General features: G+C 45.8%; 1 protein-coding gene and 1 long non-coding RNA gene across 10 annotated transcripts in view; one reads left to right on the top strand and one right to left on the bottom strand.

Moving 5' to 3' along the window:
• Positions 1-24,957, top strand: part of LOC144770323 (uncharacterized) — a 119,874-nt gene that overhangs the window by 18,985 nt on the left and 75,932 nt on the right. The gene's annotated exons all lie outside the window — the stretch shown is intronic.
• Positions 21,505-24,957, bottom strand: part of SCO1 (synthesis of cytochrome C oxidase 1) — a 394,561-nt gene continuing 391,108 nt past the window's right edge. For all 9 annotated transcript variants that reach the window (XM_078654747.1, XM_078654754.1, XM_078654755.1 and 6 more), the window contains one exon: positions 21,505-22,164. In XM_078654747.1, coding sequence (XP_078510873.1) covers positions 22,030-22,164 — 135 coding nt within the window. In that variant the 3' untranslated portion in view covers positions 21,505-22,029. The remainder of the gene's footprint in view (positions 22,165-24,957) is intronic.

The following is a 24,957-nucleotide window of genomic DNA, read 5'->3' as shown; positions in this document are numbered from 1 at the left end:
ACACACTGCATATCGACATACTCTACCTTCCCTCTACCCTGTCTGGGGAACTTTGTACATTACTTTGTAGCTAATCTATCGGACACGTACACTGGACCCCATTAAACATTGTCCGTCTTGGTTCCCTCCTTTTGTTACACATAGGGTATATTATGACAGACTACGGCTGCACCGCATGGGACGCGCTAGTGACACTAATTGCCTGAGATGTGGTATGGGGCAAGGGGACATTTACCATATTGTCTGGATGTGCCCTATAATTCAGACATACTGGGCAGAGATTCTGAAGGAATTGAGTGAGGTGCTGGAGGTGGTTCTTCTGGTGGACCTCAAACTGGTGCTGCTGGGCATAAAAACGATGTAGACTTGAATCGCCCACTCCTGATATTCGTAGCACTAGCTCTGGTGGTGGCTAAGAGGGACGTGGCCCGGGTGTGGGGTGCTCCCATGCTCCCATGCCTCCTCTGATAGACGATTGGAGAAGGGGCATGGATATGTATATGGCAGCAGAGAGGGTTACATACAAAGCGAGGGGTTGCCCTAAGAAATTCAATAGAGTATGGGGGAAATGGAGACAATATCATGGCCTAGACGGGGGACTGTGAACTGGAGAGGAGGAGGTACCCGGTTAACCAGGTTGCATGAGGGTAGGCTTCGGAACGATCCATGCACTTTACAGAGTTATGGGACATTAGTATATAGCCCTGTCCTGATGATATTGGGAGTATGGGCTGGCGGGAGGAGGGAGGAGGGTGGGGGGGGGGGGAGACGTGGTATGGAGGATAGTTATATGTGACATGCCTGCTATGTTTATGCACTTTACAAAAGCAAATAAAAATATTTAAAGAAAATGTTGTAATATGGGACATCTGATCGTCCTTCCATATGCACATGTATCTGTATTTACATACATTCATACTCGGACAATATACATTTATACACGTAACTCTATTGAAAATGTTGTTATAAGTAACATATGATCTGCCTTCCTTGTACACACGTATGTGTATTTGCAAATATTCACACAGCTGAATCACCCGGTATACTCTTGACCTTTGAACTGTTGTAAATATGTGATGTTTCTTGTAACTGGATTGTAAATGTCTATTTATGTAACTTGTGGCGCCTTTCCATGTACCCGTGTGTGAATATAATCATACTGTTATTCAAAGTATTTTAGATCTTTCATGAAATGTGACCACACATACTTTTTTCCATTCTTTGATTCTCATGCTGAGTAAAAATTGCGGACAGGTTAGGCATTCATTATTGACTTATTGAATACGAATCGGAATCCTTTGTTGCACTTCACCAATCGGAATGGTAAATGTCTTTATAATTTGCTTATAATGTATTTTGAACCGGTTGATTAAATACAGACCCAGTGATCACTAATAACTGCCTATGTGTGGCCATTAGGGGGCCTTCAGGGGGAGATGGAGCGTCCTCTGTTCCGTCATCCCCATTCCGCATCAGCTGCAACGTGCACGCTGATGCTCGGGAAGACTTCATCTTTTGGCGCTCGCACCAAGGCATTCACAGCCGGCGGCGAGAAGAGAAGCTGATGTCTGGACATAAGGTAACACAGCAGACTAGTGCCACTTGGGGACATTTGTGTTGATCCACTGAACTCTTGATCGGATAGCCCTTCTAATGAAGAACTCTCTCTTAGGCCCCTCGATAATTGAATTAGCAAGCATAACTCTTTGGAGCCGTTGTACCCATTTTCTTGCATTAAGGTGAGCCTTACAAGTGAGTGGTTTGTTTAATTCCCTATCCTCATGTGCCCTCTCTTAACTCTCTGTATAGACATATATCCCCTGAGTCCGGTACCTGTCAATTTGGCCTTTTGTGGACCATTTTTGGATTGGTTACCCTTTGAGGAAACCTAGGATGACTCCGAAATCAAGGTGAGAAATGGGTTTTCAAAGAATGTAAAAATTCACAGGGGCCTTAGGTTGTTATCCCTTCTGTCTTTCCGCACATCATAGTGATGATCTATATTTATGTTTCAGGTGGATTTCATTCACCTAAGAAGGCAGAACCCTCTGGTCTGTTTTATTGAATACTTTTGGCATCCATTTTCATACTTGGTTGACGCCTGCATCCAGATGAGGGCATTATGAGTTTTGCTCCTCGGGACACACATGAAGTTAGATTTAAGATAATGTTTTAACTATGTCCCCCTCCTCATAGGTCGCTTTGCCGTCTAATCCTGATGAAGACCCGCATTTGAGCCATTCAGTGACCACTTCCATTGTGTTGGGCCGAAAAGTCGGCGCCCCATTAAAACAAGCCTGGACAAGTGTGGGCAATTGTGACTAAACAGCTGTGCCCTAGATGGGACGGAGCAAATGCCACAGCTATGGATTTGAGAGGCTTTTGGATGGAGAAATCTAATTAAGACGAGCATTTCCTCCTTTCCTTTTTACACCTTCACGACCACCTTCCTTGAGCTCTATTCTTATCCCTTAGCTATGTGGGAGCTTGAGCACTTTAGTGACCTGTTTTAAGTGAGTATGTAAGATGCGCATACATTTCTGTGTTTTCTATGAGTTTCAACTAAAATCTAAAAAGAAGTTGTTGAAGTGACTATATGTGTTTGTGTCTTGGCATTTCCGTCTGAAGCATTTGTTGCAAATAATCATTTATCTGTTCCTCACCTGTGCTTTCTCATGTAGTTCTTAACAAAAAGTGATTCAATCATTTCTTTCTGTTGTGGTCGCTACCTCCCCCCGATTGAACCACGGTTTATTTGTATCAAATATTATCCAGGTCCGCTGGGTTACCTTTGGGTCACCCCACTGTCTATAATTACCTTATATTATCAGCTTGCTGTCCCTACCCCTCCTGCCTATCCTCTGTTGTCTGTGTCCTGCCCCTCCTACCTACTCTCTTTTGTCCATGTGCAGCGTAAGCACCTACTCTCTATTTTCACCTTGCCACCTACCTAACCTCCATTTCTTCTGCCTATCCATCCACCTTACTGGCCCTCCCCCTCCAGCCTACCTTCTGTTGTCAGCTTGCTCCCCCTGCCCCTCCCACCAACTGTTCATTTTCCTTGTGCTGTCCCTGCCCCTCTCACCTACCCTCCATTGTCTTTGTGCTGTCCAAGGACTTCCCACCTGTCCTCCATTGTCCCCTTGTTGACATTGCCCCTCCCAAGTACCCTCCATTGTCTTTCTGCTGTCCCTGCCCCTTCAGACTTCTCTCTATTATCTCTGTGCTACCCTTGCCCCTACCACCGACCCTCGTTTGTCAGCTAGCTGCCCATCTCCATCCTGGCTACCCTGCTTTGTCCATGTGCTGCCCCTCCCACCTACCCTCTGTTTTCTGTGTGCTGCACTTGCTCCTCCGGCCTTCACTCCATTGTCTGTATGCTACCCCTTCTGCCTACACTCCATTGTCAGCTTGTTGCCTTGGACCCTACCCTCCGTGGTTGTGTGCTGTCCTGTCTCTGTCACATACCCTGCATTGACAGCTTGTTGGCTCATAGTCTGTGTGCTATCCTTGCCCTTCCCGCCTAACACCTGTTGTCCTAGTGCTGCCCCTGCCCCTGCCGTCCATCCTCCATTGTCAGCTTGCTACCCCATCCCTCTTGCCTACCTTCCATTGTTTGTGTGCTGCCCATTCCCCTCTTGCCTTCCCTCCATTTTCTGTGCTCTGCCCTTCCCGCCTCTCCTCCATTTTAAGGACGAAACACTTACCGTTCCTCTCTACACTTCGTTATCTGTATGCTGCCCCAGCCTTGTCCCCCGTCAGCTTGTTACCTCTCCTACATACTCTCCTTTGTCTGTGTGCTGCTCCTGCCCCACCTATCTTCTGTTGTCCATTTGCAGCCCCTGCCCTTCCCACCTAACCACTATGTTCATGTGCAGTCCCTGCCCCTCCCTCTCACCGTCCATTTTCTGTATGCTGCCCCTGCCTAGTTTGCTAGCCCTGCCTCTCAAACCTGCCCTCCATGGTCAGCGTGCTGTCCCTTACCCCTCCTGCCTACCCTCTTTAGTCAGTGTGCTGCCTGTTACCCCTCCTGTCTTCCCTCTGTTGTCCATGTGTTGCCCAAGCCTCTCCAACCTACCCTCCATTGTCAGCTTGCTGCCACTGCCACTCCTTCCTACCCTCTTTTATCAATTTACTGCCTCTGCTTACCCTCTGTTGCCGGCTTTCTGCCCCTACACCTCTCACCCACCCACCATTGACTGTGTGCTGCCTCTGCCCCTCTTGACAATCCTCCATTTAGACCCGAGGTCCCAGCCTCTCCCTCCTCCCCTCCATTATTAATTTATTGCCTCTGCCCTCCCGCTTACCCTATGTTACCAGCTTGCTGCCCCTCCCCCTCCCTGCCATCCCACCCACCCACCCTCCATTGACTATGTGCTGCCTCCATCCCTCCTGCCAACCCTCCATTTAAGCTTGTAGCCAGTGCCTCTAGTTCAAGTTCAAGTTCAGTGATTTGTATAGCGCACTACTCACCCAGAGGGTCTCAAGGCGCTTGGGGGAGGGTGGGTGCGTTACTTATCGAATAGCCAGGTTTTTAGCTGCTTGCTTGCCTCTCCCACCTACCCTCCATTATCCATGTGCTGCCCCAGCCCCTACCCCTCACGCATACCATCAAACATCAATTTTTTTAAGCTTCTTTCCTCTGCCCCTCCTGCCAACCCTGCAGTGTCTCTGTGTTGTACCTCCCACATGCCTTCCATTATCCCTTGCTCCTACTGCCTGTTGTCAGCTTGCTGGCCTTGTACCCCACTTACTACCTGATGTCTGTGTGCTGCACCTGCTCCTCCTACTTTCTTGCGTGTACAGCCCCTTCCACCTACCTTTCTTTGTCAGTTTGCTGCCCACCTACTCTTGTTGCCTGTGTGAAGTCCTAGCCACTCCCACCTACCCTCCATTGTCTGTGTGATGTCCCTACCTTCCTACCTACTATATGCTGTTTGTGTGCTGCCCCATCGCCTGCCCCTCCCGCCTACTCTCCATTGTCAGCTTCCTTACCCTCCCGCCTACACTCCATGCCACTCGAGCCTACTACCTATTGTCCGTGTGCTGCACCTGTCCTTCCCACCTTCCCTCCATTGCCCGTGCTCTACCCATGTCGCCTAACCTCCACTGTCAGCTTGCAGCACTTTCTCCTCCTGGCTACACTCCGTTATCTGTATTTTGCCTTTGCCCCTCCAGCTTACCTTCCCTCATCTTGCTGCCGCTACCTCTACCTCTTTTGTTGTCCATGTGCTGCTTCTGCCCCTCCCATCTACCACCATTGTCCCCGTACAGGCCCTCCCACCTACCCTCCATTGTCTATGTGCTGCTCCTGCCCCTCCCAACTACCCTCCACTGCAGCTTGCTACTCCTGCCCATCTTGCCTACCTTCTGTTGTCAGTTTGCTTCCCCTACCTCTCCCGCCAACCCTCTATTGTCCTTGTGATGCCCCTGTCCCTTGGTTATAGAATCTAAACAATTGTTTAAAATACATTTGAAATTCATTTAAAAAAAACAAAGTTAAAGTAATGTTATGGTTATGAATTAAAACAGAAAAAAAACCTGAAATTAGCCTATTAGGAACTTATTCGATCTGCAATCCATAACTCACATAACACATACCTTACACACTTATTTGCTATGTTTATGACCACACAATATTTATATCAATAAGTAACACTTAAAAGCACAACATAACTAAATAACAACAACATAGTCAAACAATACTTTTAATGATAATGTGATATGTAATCTGACCTGAAACCGTTATTATGACATTTCTAATTGTATCTGTTACATCAAGGCATTGAATTTGGTGTGGGAATGGAGTGTTGGGGATGTGGCAAAGTAATCAGTGAGTGTGGGAGAGGATGAGGAGCCTGAGGAGCCTGAGGAAGAGGGGTGGGATGACTGGAGAGGGATTCAGAATAACTCCCTGGACTGGAAACAAGCATCCTCGGACCGGTTTCGGGGTAACACCCCTCATCAGCTAGGCTAGCTTGACTCCAGTGGCATGGAGAACACAGGACCCATGTCTGGGAATACCCGTCCCACTCAGGGCGAGAATTGCAAAAAGAACAATTGATGGACAGAATGCAGAACAATGTCATACATTCACCCCAGTGCAGAGATCTGGGCCTTAATCCATCGTTTTTTCTCCCCATGCCATTCCAGTTTGAACCCAGCCATATGCAAATCAGTCTTGACTCTGCTCCCTTAAAACAGTGCAGCCCGAACTGCCAGGACACGGCCTCCATGGACTGGAAACAAGCATCCTGGGACCGGTTTTGGGGTAACACCCCTCATTAGCCAGGCAAGCTTGACTCCAGTGGCATGGATAGCACGGGACCCACGTCTGGGCATACCCGTCCCACTCGGGGTGATAAATGCAAAAAGAACAATTGATGGACAGAATGCAGAACAATGTCATACATTCACCCAACCCAGGGTACCCACTTTGTAAAGGGTGGGGACCGCAGGGGAGCCTCAAGGCCCCCGCAGTCCCTGCCAACGCCCTGTGTCTTGTGGGAGCCAGCATTGCTTTTAGGTGGAGCTGCTTCAAGTAAGAGGAGCAGTGTTTGCTATTGCTTGGCAAGAGCGTTGCTAACATTAAGCCATAGCAAACAGGAATGTCCCAGGACATTAAAGAAGCCGGCCCAAGGTGGTGGTGATCCCCAGGGCCGCCTAGGGCTCCAGAAGGAGGGGCCGCACAGCCCCCCTTCAATCTTTCAATTTGCCCCTCAATTAAATGTATGCCTCTGGGAGGTGGCAGTCCCTGGTGGTTGGAGTGCGCCTTCATTACTTTTCATCAAAATCCCAGGGAGGTGCTGGCCCTGGGGGCTGTGTGGGTCTGTGCGGTCCCCCCAGCAGTATTTTAAGATTAAGCCCTGAGGAGGTGGTGGTCCCAGGGGCTGGAGAGGCCGAAATGTCCCTCATCCAGAAAATAAATAAGCCCCGGAGAGGTGGCGGTCCTCGGGGCAGCCGGAGACGCCATGCAGACCTCCCCTGCCTTTATTTAAAAAGAAGCCCAGGGAAGGTGGTGGGCCAAGGGGAATCAATGAGCTCCCAGGAAGTGTGTGTCCCCCCCTTTATTACAATGCCCCCTGGACCTGACCAACCCGGGGGCTAATTAACAACAAAGAGCAGGAGCCCATGCTTAATTTTTTTATTTTTACTGCGATTTCACAAATTCAACATGACCTAGCTGTAAAAAAAATGCTTTGTTTGCATGCTGGGGTTCCAAAGGGACCACAAGACCATGGCTTGGGGGTCAGGGCATTCCTACCCTGCCCCCTTTTCTATATTTTCACTTTCATTTGGGGACTCGTGAGGCAGAGTCCCAAGATTGCTGCCAGCACTTCCTGGCTGAAGTGTTGGCAGACAATCAGAGCTGCGCATTTCCCTGCATGAGCTTGTCTTTTTTCACAAAGGCTTCGCAGCCAGAGATATCACTAACTTTTTCTTCTTAAATTTCTCAAAAAACTACTGACGGATTTGCACCAAATGACACAGAGACCTTTCTGCCAAAATTGGTGTCATTCCGTTCAGCGGTTCGGGTTGTAGGTTCGACTACAGGTCCTATGGGAAGTAAAATGAAAAACACACTTTTTTAGACCCCTTTTTCTTGGCCCCTGCTTAATGGGTTCCCACAAAACTTCCATGCACAACAGAACTTCCTTTGACACTTGTTTTGGAAACTTTTGTGAAGATTTGTCAACCGGTGCCAAAGATATAGGCAAATCAAAAAAACGCTCCTATGAAAACTAGGACCTGATTTTAACTACCTATTGGTGACTGCGATGCATCAGTACCGAGATGCTGCGAGGGAAGTGTTATGTTATGTTATTTTATTTTTATATAGCGCAAATCACCACTGGTCTCTAAGCGCTTTCCAGAAAAGGCACAGATCACTAGCGTCTCCAGGCCTATGGCAGCGGGGCGGCACTACGCCGATACTAGTGTTTCTCTGAACAGGTGGGTCTTTAGAAACTTTCTGACGGAGAGCAGAGCCGGTTCCTTTCGCATGTGCTCCGGCAGATCATTCCAGATCCAGTGCCTTCATAGTCAACGAGAATCCCGTCAACAGGGCGTGCAATGCAAAGTCCGGCGTCGGGCATGCGGCACGCAGTCAGGGCGATGAGTCGGTTCAGAGGAGTTGAGATGTGGAGTCCGTCATCGTCGTCACTGAGCTTCCAGTTGACAAGGAATGCGAGGGCCTGTGCCGAGGATGCGTAGTGTATTCTTAGTCCTGATGAGCTGTGATGCGGGTCTTTGCGACGCATACAATCCATTCGGCATCAGAGATGCTTCTATTCTACTAGGGTCTGCGCCACTCGGGGGTCTGTAAATTAATACCCCAGCTACTGATTGGTGGGGTGACAGGGGCGGCAGATGCCCAATAATTCCGCACCTTCACGTTAACTAACAGGGATAGGCATACAGTCAAACAGTCTCTAAGACGGTCCTTCCTATGGATTTTAAGGTACTTAGGAATGGCCGTAGCTATAGTAGAATTTGGTGACTCAAATAGCCATCATTCAGTCATAAACAATATATCTGGCCTTTCTTCACCCAAAAAATCAAAGATTTTAGAATCATGTTTGTGCAATGAAGAAACATTAATCAATGCTGTAGAGAATTGCATATTCCTTTCCCTGATTTCAGAGGTGGCGGCGGTGGTTACATTTGCCCGCAATGGAGGTTTTACTTGACAGTCACATTGAGGGCAGGAATCGCCTTCCCTTAATAGAAGCGGAGGACAATGAGGAGTGCAGTTTAGCAAAGGGGCCAAGCTAAGCTGCACGTCCCTATTGTAGGAAATGTCTGACATATCTCCTGGAGCCACGGCAGAGTGGCTGGCACTTGCCACTTCAGGGACGCTGATGGGTGCAGCCGGGCTTGCCTTTGGTGTGACTTCTGCGCAGTCTCTCCTTAAATGCATGTGGCCCAAGGAAAAGCTAGAGTGCACACTGCCAAAAATGCCACCTCTAGCTGTCCCTAAGTGAGAAAAATGGCTGGCTCAGAGGAGTAATGTTTTTAGCTGCTACCACCTTCCCTATCGATGTGCAAAACTTGCAGCTCCAAATACAATATGGCAACATGGAAAATGTTATAAAAACTGGCTTTAAAACAGGTCAAATCAATCGTTTGCAAATCGCAAATAACATTAATACTGTTGTGTCCACTAAGTGTCTCTTTTTTAATGCATGTGGCCCCAAGAAAATCTAGAGTGCACATTTCCAAAAATGGCACATCTAGCTGTCCTGAATGGGGAAAAATGGCCGATTTAGACAAGTAAAGTTTTTAGCTGCTCCCAACCTCCCTATTGATGTGCAAAACTCACAGATTCGATTATAATGGGCCAACACAGAAAAGTTCATGAAAACTGGCTTAAAAACAGGTAAAGTCAATTGTGCAAATCGCAGATAACCCTAATGCTGCCGCATCCATGCAGCATCTCTCCTTAAATGCCTATGGCAAAAAGAAAAGCTAGAGCGCACACTGCCAAATATGGCTCGTTCAACTGTTCCAAGCCATCTCTAGCTTAAATATTAAGACCCTTACCATGTGAGCTGCAACGTGCACCTAAGGATGATTTAGTTAATATTTGAAATCAGGTTTTCCTCTCTGTCACAAGGGTGATTTAACTGGTCTGTGCCGGCAGCAGGATTCAAGTTGCTGCTGTCAGGCTAAACAGGGAAGGCATGAAGTCATGTTTTACTGACACTATAGTGGGTGGTACAGCAGGTGTTGTAGTCCACAAGAGCCGTTTCCATACATGACAAGTGTGTATTTTTGCACCATATACTCTGGCTTTCTGGGTAAGGTAAATGTGGCAATCAGCGTTTAACCCAATGTTGACATGTTTTACGGGTCCGAGATCACATACTGGGCACTTGATAGCAGCGTCCCAGTGTTGTAGCTCAAGATTACCAACCGGTGAGTCCCATTAAAAAAAGGAAAAACTGGGAATTACCACACAAAAGGGTTTACTGTAACTAGAGAAAAAAATTCACTGACACAATTATTAGTCGTCCAGTCTTGGAAATGAAGTGCACTTCTTAGGCAAGTGCATTCTTGTAATTAAGTGCCATCACTCACAGTGGAAGACAGCCAGTGGTTGAAGGTTCCTCACCCATTGCCCAATACAGTATGCTGTTGTGGGATGAAGCAACATTTGAATGACAGTTAAATAGACCAATGGATGAGAAGGGCTGATCCAAAACACCTCTGTATTTATAAATAAATACAGGTGAGGTTTGCATTTATGATATTTTTTATTACATGACGCAGGACATATCTGCAGTCTTTAGACCAAACTTAACAAAACCCTAACGCCTTGTTCAGACCAGGGCGGATTTATTAGGCAAGCCGTACTTGGATTTTGCATTGATTTACGAGGAACGTCCTAACCCGGAACTGCATGCCGCACAGATACAGCAGCGTTCAGGTCAGGTTCCGATGATCTACGTACAACAAAATTCACGAGAGACTAAGAAAGGGTTCCCCAAACGAAAAGCACGTTTCCAATAGTCATGTCTCTTGGTTCCAATGCTGTACATCGTATCCGATCGCACAACGCACCACGAAATCTTGCTGTGCAGGGTCCTATAAAACAATAACCTAATAGCATTAATAATAGGAACGTAGGGTGGATAACAACAATACAAATGCAAGCTGGTTTGGGGACAAGCTATTCAAATCTGTCAGCTCACGCATACGCTGCTGTGACATGCAGGTGACGGTGACGAATCCGAATCCTGGGAGGCCACTTCAGGCGTTCATCTTTGGGAGGCCTAGAATGGGAGAACCGGTGAATTGGGTAACGTCAAGAGACGTCAAAACTGTGAAATGATGGCTAAATAAAAATAAAACAAGTTGTTATTGAAAGGATCATCTAATACAACTACAAATTGTAGCAAACCAAGCCAGAAAGATTAACAAATAAGCAGCTTGCATTAGTCTCACTTGTAGAACATTGGAAGCAAGCCGCTGCTGTGAGACCGAGACAGGCCCGGCTTGGCTTTGTTTTGTGCCGCATTCTTTCCAGAGCGCCGCTTCTGATGACACCTACAATTGCTATGGGTATGCCTCGCATCCGAGGAAAGAAATGTCTCCCATGTGACTTTGACATTACGGGTTTAAGCAGTGCTATTATCGAAGGGGAGCAGGCTGCCAAGGGGCGTCAGTTTCCCCCTTAAGAATGTCGCAGATGTCGTTGATGCAACCAGATCCCCTGTGTTCTTGTCCCTTAAAGAGCCGACAGAGGAGGGGGCACACCGCAGTGTGAAAACATTGTACTGTCTCTTCATTTTCTCTTACAACAGCCGCTTCTTTTTGCCAAGACCGCTCTTATTTAAAAAAAAATGATTTTGAGGCATATGTGGCACCTCTAGTAGTCTCCAATGACCGGCGTTCCCTACAAAGGGAAATGCGTGCTCACCTTTCTCAGGGTCTTTTTGAGCCTAATTTCTAACACAACATAAGACTTCCCAGCGCCTTGATGATATAGCGCCTAATCACAACACAGATTATGTTCCAAGCTATAGCCAGGGACATGGGGTATGCCTACATTGTTTAGATCACAAACTCGAAAACTCTCTCCTCTTAGCATTTAAATTGCCTATTCCTATAATGCAGTTTGGCAATTTTACAACTACTGTAATAATTGTGACTGTCAGCAACGAACTCCGGTGCTGGAAATGGAAACGCTTTACTTTGAGAACTCGTATATACGGTGTGGGGGATAAACGGGGAGTGTGGAATCATTAAGAGCAGTGTGTAACCCACTGTTCACAAACCCTGCCCCCAAAAAACTGGCAACGATGAAATGCTACAGTAAAGCTCTTTGTTTTGGATTACTATATCTGTGATAAAGAGGCCGCATTTTAATTGAGCTTAGGTCGTTAAGTCGCCAGTTGTTAAAATCAATGTTTAGATAGAGAATATTTGTGTTTAATTATGATAAAATAGAACAGGTGATTTCACATTAGCTTCCTACGGCTACGCCGGAAGTGACGTCGGAAAGAGTGTAACGGTCCTCTCACAGGGTTAATGCAGCTCTATCCAAGCTATCTGAGGACCAAAGAGGTCAAGAATATAAAGGACGAGGCCTAAAACGAGAACATAACGTAAATCGAATAAGAGCTAGAAAAGTGGTGCATGAAGGAATGTATGAGACCTTGTGTATCCTTCAGAAAAAAATGTTGCAGAAGATGAGTAACTTGTTCTGATGTTCATTCGCCCTTGCAGACCTCTTAAGTTAACCACTCCTGCAGCAAGAGGTTAGTTGTGAATCTACCACAACTCTCTGGAAGACCGAAGGACAACTCTACCATATCAAGACTTGTTTTTTTCCCCATACAATAATGACTAGAGAAGGGCACTGACGTAACGAAACTTGAGGGGGCCCCTGCAAGGTACGTGGAGGGGCCCCCTCCGGTCTTAATCAGGGGCTCTTTGGCCAGAGCACTGTGCTGAGGCTGTGGGAACCTGTGTTACGCCAGATGCAATGAGCACCAAGTGGCAGCATGTTTATATAGGAGCCCCTATCAACAAAGCATAGGTGGCCGCACGACCTCGTAGAATACACCCCAAGCTTTCTAGGGCTGGTTTGACTGCTATCTCACTGCAGTGATGTACTTTGAGGCAAAGCTATGTAAATAGTGTTTGCTTTTTATCCATTTTGCCTAAGAGCACTAGGATAAAGCAAATAAATTGTTACCGGAGACATGTGAAATTCAGTGGCGACTTTGGGAAGAAATGAGTTTTTATCATAAGGACGTCAGAAAAGACTCTGATACGGCCTATAACTATCTTCCCTGACACACTGATGTAATGTCCTGAAGAAATGCAATCGACGAGTGTAAGGATCAAAGGGCTAATCCATTGTGCTACTTAGAGGAAGTGTAGTAAATCTTTCCTAGGGGTATCTAAGGAATTGAGAATCAAATATGAATTTAAATAACGAGCTTCAATCAGGAATCAGGAGTGAATAAACTGGCAAAAGTATCTGTTAGATATCCCTTTACTGTCCCACAACTTAAATCCTTCTCCACCAGATAAGAGAGCACTGCAGTGTGCGGAATATCAGATTCCAATGGATCAATGCACTAGTATGTACTCTATCCAGAGTAGATAAACCACATGCTCTCTCCACTGCCCTAGGACCTACTTAATAGCAGCTGCAACGTGGATTTACTTAATGGCAGCTGCAGGGCAGACGCACAGCAGATGCGCTGCTGGCGCATCAAATGCGCCCTAAAGGCAAGCCCGTCTGCGCCTGTCCCGATTCTACCTCTACCCATCGCTACCCTGCTGAAATTCTGTGCTTTCAACACTGGCCACTGCTCACAATACTGCTGCCACACAATGCATGTGCTTCGTGCAAGTGTTCACATACATCTCTTGAAAGATCTCATACACTGTCCCACACCCTACAGCCACCACTCCTAATCCAACAGCACCCAGGACTCCACTAACTCACTCTCATTCATAAAACAGCCATACGCTTACTCTCACGCCAAGACCAAACACCACCCACCACCCACACAACACGTCACACTTGCATGCATGCTTCTCAACACCGGCTCACTAACCAAACTCGCTACTGAGATATTAGACCTACTACGCGACCACACTCCAGACCGGCTCGACCTCACAAAATCACGTCTAAACCCAACCTGTGCACCAGACATCATTACAGCCATCCCCACCAGCTACAGGATCACCAGGCAAGGTCCGCACAAGCTCGGAGGAGGAGTCGCCATCATATTCAAAGATCCCATCAGTTGCATCACCTAAACAGACACCCGCACCAGCTATATAGAACACCTTACATTCAAGGTACGCATCACAGCAACTTCTCTCTGGGTGGAACCCTCATGCACAGACCAACAAGACCCTGCACCACTTTCACCAGCAACATCCTAAAACGTCCTTGCACCCCTCATCATCAGCGCCAGCACCTTCATCCTCCTTGGAGACTTTCATTTTACCTAGAAGACCACACCAATCCAAACTTTACAGCCCTTCTTAAAAACCTCATAAATCTTGGCTTTATCCAGCTAGTTACTGAACCCACCCGCACCGCCGGAGACCTATTGGACCCGATATTCCCCTCAATCAACAAGCTAACAGTTGGCAAGCCAGCAACCATGACCTAAACAGACCTCACCCTCATCAGTTTCATTCTACACATACTGCATCACCACAGCTGGAAAACCATCACAGGCCAGTTGGTACACAGAGGAACTCAGGCTCATGAAACGCCACTGCAAGTAACTGGAGCGCATATGGAGATCAACTCAAGACACCACTAATAAAGACATCTTCAAATCAGCCCTAAGAAGCTACCACCGGCAAATAAGTAACACCAAGTGTGCAGTTCTTGTATATTGCATCAATGCCAGCACTAACAGCAGCAAGGAAATCTTTGCCATCATAAAAGATTTCACTGTGCCTCCTACCGCATCCAGAAACATCACCCATTCTCAAGACCGTTGCAACAAGCTTTTGAAATATTTCTGTAACAAAATTACTTCCATATACAACTTCAATACTCAACTGCACCCCGTCACCATCGCAACTCAACTTCCCATAATAGCTGAAGCATGAACACTGACTTGTGGCATGCCATCACCATCATCATTATCGCTGCTAATACGAAGACTGTGAGAAATTGGGTTGTTGGTTGAGTGGGGGTGAAACCTTACTCAAGCAACAGCCGCACTCCTAGTCAGGGTGAACCACAAATATGCACCAAATTAAACTGTGCTTAACGCTGTGGTAGCTTGGCAAAAAAGCAGTCAGGCTTAACTTAGAGGCAATGTGTAAAGTATTTGTGCAGCAATCAAATAGTAATTAAAGGAAAAGACAACACAAGAAAACTCCCACACCAATTTAGAAAAATTGAGTACATTTTATTAAATCTTCTGACACTACAATGACAAGAATCCAATCGGTAGAGCCAGAGTTAGGAATTTTTAAATTCGAAAGTGTAAAATAATGCCTAGAAGATCTAAGTGTCAAGCGTTGTGCGAGACCGGGGAAAAGTTAAAAGTTATGGCTGACCGCAATGGAGCGCGGTCTGCATAAACCAGGTGTATTGGGTCCAGTCAACTTAGGATGTCTTTTTTGGAAGTCGAAAATCCCCAGCGGGATGAAGCTGCAGGCGGTAGCTGACAAGGACTTCACAAGGTTGGATATTTCATCAGGCAGCAAGGCAGTCCTACTTGTGCAACAAGGCAGTTCTCTGGGTGCAACAAGACAGTCCTCTGGGTGCAGCACGGCAGTCCTCTGAGATACACAGCAGGAAACAGGCAGCAGGGCAATCCTCAGAGTACTTCCACAGGTACAAAAGTGATTTGAAGATTGGGTCTGACAGTCCTATTTTTATACCCGATACCTGCCATACGCGGAAGAAACTTCAGGAGGTCACACCCACAGAACTGTCTGGAATTTCCTGCCATTGTGTGGCTGTCAGCGAGGAAGATGATCAAAAAATAATGACAGTGAGGCACACAGGTGTATTCCAAATAGTAGGTCTGTTGAAAAAATGAAACTTCTTGGGTGCTAATGGGGTGTCTCCCTCTGGTCAGTCCGGGAGTGAGTTCACAAATGTAAATAGCACTGAGTGAAAGTTCTTAGTTTCCCACTGTTGCACTCCCTTGCTTGGTCCTAACAGGACCTTAAACAAATTCCTCCACCATTCTTTTTGTTTCTTCAGAAATCATCCAGATTTATTGATCATTAGAATTCATCCTCATGATACATCTCATCGGTGAATAAACGGATTCAATTTGAACTAAACACTTGCCTTTTCAGCATTTTGTCAATTGCATCAATTCAATAGTCCCAATGCATTTCGAGTCGATGGACTCTTCATCAGGGAAAAATTCGCCTAAAATACAATAGGTATAATCAGAATATAGCCTCAGAACCTTTAGGCCAGAACAGCATATTCATTACAGGATTTTTTAAAAAACGAATGCAAGAAATGAATCCGGATGATTTCTGAAGAAACAAAAAGAATGGTGGAGGAATTTGTTTAAGGTCCTGTTAGGACCATTCAAGGGAGTGCAACAGGGGACACTAAGGACTTTCACTCAGTGCTATTTACATTTGTCTGGGAGGAATACATAAAAGCCAACTGCCAGCTACATCTATTCATGTGAATCAGACAATAAATAGGCTGCAGGCATCAAAAGGCTGTCTTTTTAAAAGTGGCATTTTCAGAATTCAACGTACCATTAAAGAGGTTTTTAAATTCCAATTCCTTAGACACTGTTGGGACGGAAAAGTCCTCTGCATGGTGAAGGACGTGTAACCCGGGCTGCATTGACCAACTGTACTGTTATCTGGATCTCTAATGATGAATTTTGTAGTCATAGGCAAACATGGTGTGCGCAATGAATAAAGCCTGCCTGCCGGGAGGGCAGCCCAATGCGCTACCCTCATAGTGGAGGAAGGCTACCACCTTCATCAAGAGTTAGCAGCGCAAGCACATAGATGGTAGCATGCAGTGTAGTGATCAGTAGGAGTGAACAGGTCTTTTGTACCCTGTGTCACTGAAGTGAGGCCTACAGGCTTACTCACCAGTGCAGGAGTAGTGACTCTGCATTGGATATATGTGTGCCTGTGAAGAGTATAGTACAGGAAGGAGACCCTCACGTGTCAGAAGCGCTCTACAAATCTGCTGATGGATTGGATATAGACTATACAAAGGGAGGTTAAGACCAGCCAGATTGGCTGTGTGAGAAGGGCTGGGGGCCAAGGCCTGCAACTCTCCCTGCTGGGTGAGGGTACATCACCCAGGGAAATCAAGATCACATGCCCCGGAACACAAGCGCCTGCCTGCTTGTCAAGAAAGTTATACAATGTGAGGAAGAGGAGAGTACTGGAGGGAGCATGGTCCAGTGGGGAGCCCTACCGAGAAATCTCCCTGTGTGAAGTGTGAGGATACAGCTGTGCACTGATCAGGTCATTGCCCATGTGTAGAAGTGATTCAGCGACCTGCGTATGTCAGGAGAGGGCTGCTGTGAACTGAGCAGTGCATAGAGCACTTTGTGAGGAGCACCATGCCTGTACTGCCTTTTTGTGGTGACCCCCATATGCCAGAGTGGGCCACCATTGAAGTGATTACGCAGACTAGCTAAGACTCATATGTGCCTTAACAGTGACCGCTGTATACCAGGAGTGGCTGTCGTGGTGTGGGTCATTGAACCGGAGAGGTCTGTGCTTTGCCCACAAGTTCTGTGGCAACCCTGTGTGCAAGGAGGGGCTGCCAGTACTGAGTTTGCAAAAAGTTGAGGCTGTTTCCCAGGGAAAATAGAAGCTGCAAACGGCGGGTCGAACCCGCGCATCGAGATCTGCCCCTGACCGACCCCCAAGAACTAGGGAGGAGATCAGGCTTCGGTCTGGAGCTGAAGATCAGCTTACACCTCACAGTCCTGTGTGGGGAAGACTGACTTACCAGGTCTATGTAGGCTGGGAACATCTTTGATCACTGGGGAAAGCCGAAAGCGCCACTCAGGAAAGAGTCTGCACATGCCGGGTGCTGCTTCCTGTACCGCAACCAGCTCGATTTCTCCAAACAGAATAAGAAACCGCAGGTGCCTGCTGTTAAGGCACCGGCTAAACCACTGAATGTTTCTGCGCTGCAAGAGTCTGGTATGACTTGAATCAGTCCTGTTGGGCCCCGGGGTACTCGCTGCTATGTCACAATAGACACTTTTGATTAATTCCCAGGGTCAAAAGTGAACTCTTGAGTAAGGTCTACTAGTGTAAGCCAGGAGAGGGCTGCAGTGGACTGAGCTGTGCATCAAGCGCTCTGTGGAGAACGTAAAGCAGGTGCCGCCTTGTTGCAATGACCTCGTATGCCAGACGGGGCCATCGTTAAATTGATTGTGGCTGCAGCCCCCAGTGTATAAGGAATAACCTCAACCACATTGCAAGGAAGAGGGTGTGACAGGGTCCCTGCATGCTCCATGGCCCTCTGAAAGGGGTTCTGAAAGACATGAAACAGGATATTTTTACCTGCTCCCAATTGAAAGCGAACTCTTATTGGAACATTGGAATGTTGAGTGCTCCATTGAAAACAATGGATTGCTCCGGGATTCTAATGGAGGATGGTAGAAGCCTGGAGCATCAACATTTCTATGTTTAACAAAGGCCTCACAGAGCCAGAGGGGATTTCAACCCTCTCGGGCTCTGTGAGTCCTTTGTTTTACAAATTAGAACATTCTGCCCTCCTGGGGCTGAATGTTCTAATATCCTTAGAGCACTTGCTAGCGGGCTCTTAAGGACATTAGAGGACCGCTCCCTTGTTATAGGCCCTCGCCTTTGGCTCGGGCCTTTAATAGCTAGTAGAGTCCACTACGGCGGGCCCTAAAGCTATAGTAAATGCCACAAAGGTATGCAATGTTATCATATGGGAGAGGCAGGCCTCATAGTAAGGAAAAATTAATGTATGACTTTTCACTACCAGAACACGTAAAACTTAAAAGTACCAGTCCACCTTTTTAAATGAAATGCACCCTGCCCTACAGGCTGTTCAGGGCCTACCCTAGTGATGACTTATATGTAGTTTTATGCTTGACAAATGGTTTATTTTGTCAATTAGAAGTGGCAGTTTAAAATTGCTCAAAGGCTGCAATGGTTTTAAGGGGCTACTTAAGTGTGTGGCACAATTTGTGCTGAAGGCTCCCTAGTAGTATTTAATTATCAGCCCTGGGTATATGATATACCACTTTACTAGGGACTTATAAGTAAAATTAATATATACAATTTACCATGTTATAGGGAGTGAGCACAAGCACTTTAGCACTGGTTAGCAGGTAGTAAAGTGCACAAAGTCCTAATGCCAACAAAAAACAAATTCAGAAACACAGGAGGGGAGAAGGCAAAAAGTTTGGAGGCAGACCACCCTAAGGCTAATGGATCTAACAAAAAACATCCAACCGGAAGCCCCATCTAAGCCTTGCCTCCACCATGCCTTCACCAAAGGACTATTACCAATCAGAGAATCACTAACATCCATCGTCAACGCTTCTATCAACCTAGCCACTTTCCTGAACACCTGCAAACATGCCACTGCTCAAGAAACCATCTGCTGACCCAGTCACGCTTTCCAACTAGAGACTCATCTCCCTCATTTCAAAAGTCATCAAGAAACTAATTAATCACACCTCACCGACCAGCTCACCAACCACCGGCTCCTAGACTCCACACAGCACAGATTCAGGCCCAATCACACTACAGAAATAGCAATCATTACCACCACAGATGATATACACATGATCCTTGACAGAGGAGATACGTCAGCCCTCATTCTCCTGGACCTCTCTGCATCATGACATGATCTCACACCTCATCCTCATCAGGTGCCTGCATGAGACTGTATCCAAGGACCTGCTCTCTGCTGCACCAGCTCTTTCTTAGTGGATAGAACATAACCTGTCAGCCTAGCACCTTACTCCTCGGAAGCCCAAAAACAAATCTATGGAGTGCCTCAAGGTCTATCGCTCTGCCCCACCCTCTTCAACGCATACATGATCTCTCTGGCCAACGTCATCCCTGCAAATGACATCGACATCCTCTCCTATCCCAACGACATGCAACTCATACTCTCCCTCCTGCAGAAGACCCCCACACAAGTAACATGTTCACAGCCTGAATGACCAAAGTCACTAACTGGAATAAAGACAACGGTCTCACGCTTACCCTAACAAGACAGAAGTATGGTCTTCTGCAAGAACACCTCACCATGGAACTCCAACTGGTGGCCAGCCAAACTCAGACCCACATCCACACTCAGCACCCACGCCAGGAACTTCAGAATAATCATTGACAGCAACTGCACCGTCACTGGATTATGGTTCCACATCCTGAAGATGCAGAGGAAGATCTTCTAATGTCTCCCAAGCAACACTAGAAAAATGGTCACTCACGCCCTAGTCCCCAGCCATACGGACGACTGTAACACCCCCTATCCTCGAATAATCAAGCAACTCACTAGATAACAACAAACCATCCGCAACTCGGCAGCCACCTATCATCCTCAATCTCCTACACAGAACTCACATCATACTACACCTCAGGGCGCTATACTGGCTCCTACTACACAAATGCCCTCATTTCAAACTCCACACACAGTCAAAGCACTACACAACTTAGTCACCACCTGCCTGAACAGTCACATCTTCTTTGACCACCATCCAGAAACCTATACTCCACAGGACTCCTACAAGCACACATCCCACACACACAGAACCAGATCAAAGAGGATGGATGTTCTCTTAAATCACTCCTAAACCATGGAACGGCCACCCACTCCACATCAAAGTGTCCTGCTCTTTTCTTAAATTCTGCAAGAAGCTGAAGTCCTGGAATTTCAACTAACCAATCTACCATAGGTAGGATTAGGAACACATACCTGTTCAGCGCCGGGATACCCTCACAGGCGATAGTGTACTTTACAAATACACATAACCTGCTTGCGGAGGCCAGGAAACTGTCTGGCACACTTGGTTCAAGTCCGAGCTCATTCTCACAGCAGTCCGTTTCCTGGACACAGTGGCTGTGTGTCTCCTTCCCAGGCAGACAGCTCCTGTGATACAAATTGTCCATTCTGCCCTCATAGCAAGCAGGAACTGAAAGTTGAAAAGTTTGAGCCCCACTTTTATATACTATTCCCAACCAGGCAATATGGTTCCACTGTCTGTGCGTAGGAACTGGTTTGGTGTAGTACTTTTTCGAATTTCATTTTGTGCCTGCAGTGCAGATACAGTGTTTGAGAAAAGACGATGGCTCCAAGTAGGACTCCATATGGAGTCCTGCTATCATTCACCATACATACACACGGACTCAACATACATGCAGGGATGACAGCACATGGTGTTAGAATTACATTTAAGTGAAACTTTACACAAGTAGTCCAGCAAGCAACTTTAACCAGTTAAAAAAGCCTGCCCAATACTATGGATTCTAAAACGGTATGCTGCCACGGACACTCACAGCCCTTTTCAAAGGACACAGGTGATAGTCTCATTTCTGCTATCAAGTATGGCTTTGGAGCCTCTGTTGACCTCAGACTCAGGTCCTTGGGCATATGCCTCAAGAGACCTTGCATGATTTAGTGTGTGTTGGAGCCTAAAGAAAATCAGTATACCAGTTTCACATGTACTCTAGTTGCTCAATGTACAAGTGGACATCAGTAAACTATGCAGGGGATATTTATCAACCGAACAGGAATCCTCGGATCTATAAAATGAAGCAGACTTTGCATGGGAGGGCTAACACATGCTCCCAGATTAGACTTGTATTATGAGGGACAAAGAGGTACTATATGTTCTCAAACAAGAACGTCTTTGACATCCCACGGATGTGGACTGAACATACTTGGTAAATACACAAAATAGATTATGTAAATGAGCCTCACAGTCAGTTACAGTAGGTGCACAGGTTACATATGAATTTGTCATTTAGCATTTGTTTAAGTCTACAAACATAACTAATCCACTGAAATTAATACGAAAACATTTTATTGTTTGGTTCCCAGGCAATCAAGTAGGAAACCATAAAGATGAAAGTAGATATGTATTGTGGAACAATTCAAATGTAATCATATTGGTAATCAATGCCAAATATGCACGCATTATGGTGGTAAACTTAAAAAAGTTTTTAGAATATTCTCCTCTAGTTTATAATATTCTTGTCCAGTTCTGCGTTACAGGGGTTATTGAAAATGGAATTCAAAGCAAAACCTTGATCCTTCTTCCCAAGAAGTAGTCCCAAATTATGGAACTATAACACCGGTGCTGGTAGGTAGTTATATGGGGAACTACCAATGCTCATAGGATCGGAGGACAAGGGCGTGTTTAGGTTGTAATGTTACATTTATGCACACCTTGCTAACTCCACAGGTAATGCACGTTCAAGCTCCATAAGCAGCGGAAGCAATCTCCTTCAATTTTCTATGCATAGCTAAAAGTCATTTCGAAAAACAGGATCAAGTTCATGATCAGCAATAGGGCTCAGCACTCTGAAATGTTATTTGTTTTGTTTGAATGTTCTCATATGTGCGGCAATTGAAGCAGATATTTCTGTATTTTTCTTGTTCTGTCCGTAGTAATCAAGAAATTCACCATCTGGTCCAATCAAGTACATAATGATTGTGTGGTCCACCTATAAAATAGATACAATATTGAAAATATGAAAGGTGATTGAAACAGATTTTTATACACATCCATAATCATTTTTTAGCAGTTACTATTTTCACCATCACTTCCATAAAATAAGATTTTTTTCACTTATAGAGTGATGCAATCAGATAATCTGTGATCGAAATGAGTCTCCCGTAAAAACAATGTTATAAGAACACACAAAAAGCAGAACCTTTGGAAGAATGCGAAATTGCTAACAACAGCATTAAAATAGAGTCTGCCAAAATAATGCACGATCCTAAATAACACACGAGTCCTTAGAGAGATATCTGCAAAGAAGCCCAACCTGAAGTTATTAACTCCCGTTGGAAATAAGAAATTTGGGATAAAGGTTTTGGATGTTGAATGTTTAAATGAATGGAACCCAGAAACACAGGAACATAATAGGGATGCAAATTGAAGGCATTTGGAGAGGGACAGAAAGGCTTAGCAACGGGGTGATAAAAGAAAAGACGTAGAAATGACAAGTGTCGACCCAAAAATTCATTTAGAATTGGCTGAAACATAAAAAAAATTAAACGGGAGAAAAATTCCAACGTGTCAGACTTGAAACATTTATGAATATGCCAAACTTATACAACACAGATCAATATTTAATATGCATGATTGATCAACTTAATTGCCAGTTTTATAAAAGTAAATTTATAGTATGACAGATACAACTAACAGATCTGTTGTGAAACCAGTATTTTGAGCAATTTAAATACTGGACAGTGCTCAGATCAGTTCATCTGACGACTAAAACCCCAATACAAATGTACGTAGTTCATAAACTTAAGCATATAAAAAATCACCATGCTCAAAACTTTATGTATCGTCAGAAATAGGGGCACAGTAGCGGAATATTAGAAAGTGAAGACATACTATCCTTAGCGATCCAGTCGCTAGACAGGAGTGTGGGAGGTGCCAGCTACGTCGAGAGGTTAGCAACAGTTTATTTTCTTCTAAATGCTTGTTCCGCTGGCTTTCGACTCACAGGCTCAACCCTTTCTCAAAACACCAACATTGAGGCCTAGTGTTGCGTTAATTCTGTAAAGCATCTTAGCTGTGCCTTTGTGACATTTGGGGATAATGCGCTGCAGTAGCATTTCAATAGAGGGGGCAGGGCGCATGGGTATGACAAACGGTATCTTTGGGACGGTATAAAAGAGCTCTGCAGGTGATTGCCAAGGCCTTGTTGGGTTAGGATATCCTTCTACAGCGACACACATGGGTGGATGGAGCAAAAATAAGTAGAACAATGAAGCTCATGAGCACACAGTGCTGCATCCGAGCGCCACATGAAAATGCATGTTTTGTGCTGCAAACCAAGGAAAAAACTGGAGTACACTAGAAGAACGGTAATGAAAATTCACCTATCATATACCGGAAGTTAAAAAATAGACAGCTAGCTCCTTGATATTCATGAAGACAAATTCGGGCAATTATAAACTGCTCCAAGTGTGGCACATATTATGTAAGTTCCCACACATGAACAATAATATAAATTAAAAGTAACAAAATATTGCAAAATTTATTTTTTCTCCAATTGGGAAGAACCAGCTTTGATAAAGAAGCCACTATGTTTCTAGTCTAAATACACAAAGTCCTTCACGAACCCTGACAAAGGAACCATAATGGTGATGCTGACCAACCCAGGCACAAGGAAAGATATACTTGGGAAGTAACTATGAAGAAACTAGTTCTAAGAAACAGAAAAAAAAACGCATCCATTTTAGGTCGAGCCTATGGCAGCGCACATGCACTGCATAGGAAATCTAGGGTCAGGTGCTACGGAGAAGGTGCTTTTCAATAGTAGTTAATTTCACTCCACTTCAGCGACCCCTGAGGAATCGTGTCTGCTCAGGATCACAGGCTCCAGCGAGTGCATCAATCATGAGGGCAGCGGGGGGGCGGGGGCGTGGGGGGGGGATGCGCGGCCGCCGACAGCACAATCCGAATGGCGATTTACAAGGAGGAGCTGATTAACTCTCGGTAGACCACACTGGAGGAAGGCCGAGCTCAAGCGCCAGGGCTGCTCAACTAACTATTCTGTTCCGCGCCACTTACATCCTGCTCCCCGGGCACCCTTAGACCCTGCACCCGACGGGCCCCGCTTTAATCCTGCTCCCGACGTTTACCCTTACATCCTGCACCTGACGGGCATCCTTACATCCAGGGAAAAAGTCCTAAACAAGCTTTGGCATAGCCAATAGGTCTTGCCTTTGGGAGCTTATAAGTGTTTAGCCATGAAACAGTTGATGATGTTGCACCAAGGATATTGTGCTGGATAACTAAACACTTATAAGGTCCCAAAGGCGAGACCTATTGGCTCTGCCAGTGCTAGTTTTTCATGGCACTGGTGGCAAAACGTATGCAAGAGGTAGGGCCCTACTGGACATTCTAAATGAATTGTTGGATTTGGGGCTATCTACAGCCTTTTAGAACTTGAGTGGCCCATGAATGCATAGCGAAGACAAAATATTTATTTTTACTCAAGTTCACACAGCTAAGGAATTTTTTGACAAACTAAAAGCTGACTTCATAGGACCATCATTAGAACAAGGGCGTGGGAGTTTTATGTTCGAGTTCTTTGACCACTATACATTGTGTGGGGACAGGGGGGGGGGGTTTCAGGGATACATGATAATCCAGAGGCCCCTTCCTGCTCCAGGTATTTCATTTTATGGGCAGCGATTTATTCCTTCATACCCCCTCCACTTTATATTCTATCTCTCACCCTTTTCCTAACCCAACCAATATCATTTTACACCTT

Source organism: Lissotriton helveticus, chromosome 7, assembly GCF_964261635.1.
Source record: "Lissotriton helveticus chromosome 7, aLisHel1.1, whole genome shotgun sequence".
NCBI lineage: Eukaryota > Metazoa > Chordata > Amphibia > Caudata > Salamandridae > Lissotriton > Lissotriton helveticus.
Note: the sequence above shows the minus strand (reverse complement) of the source record. Positions and strands in the feature narration are given on the sequence as shown.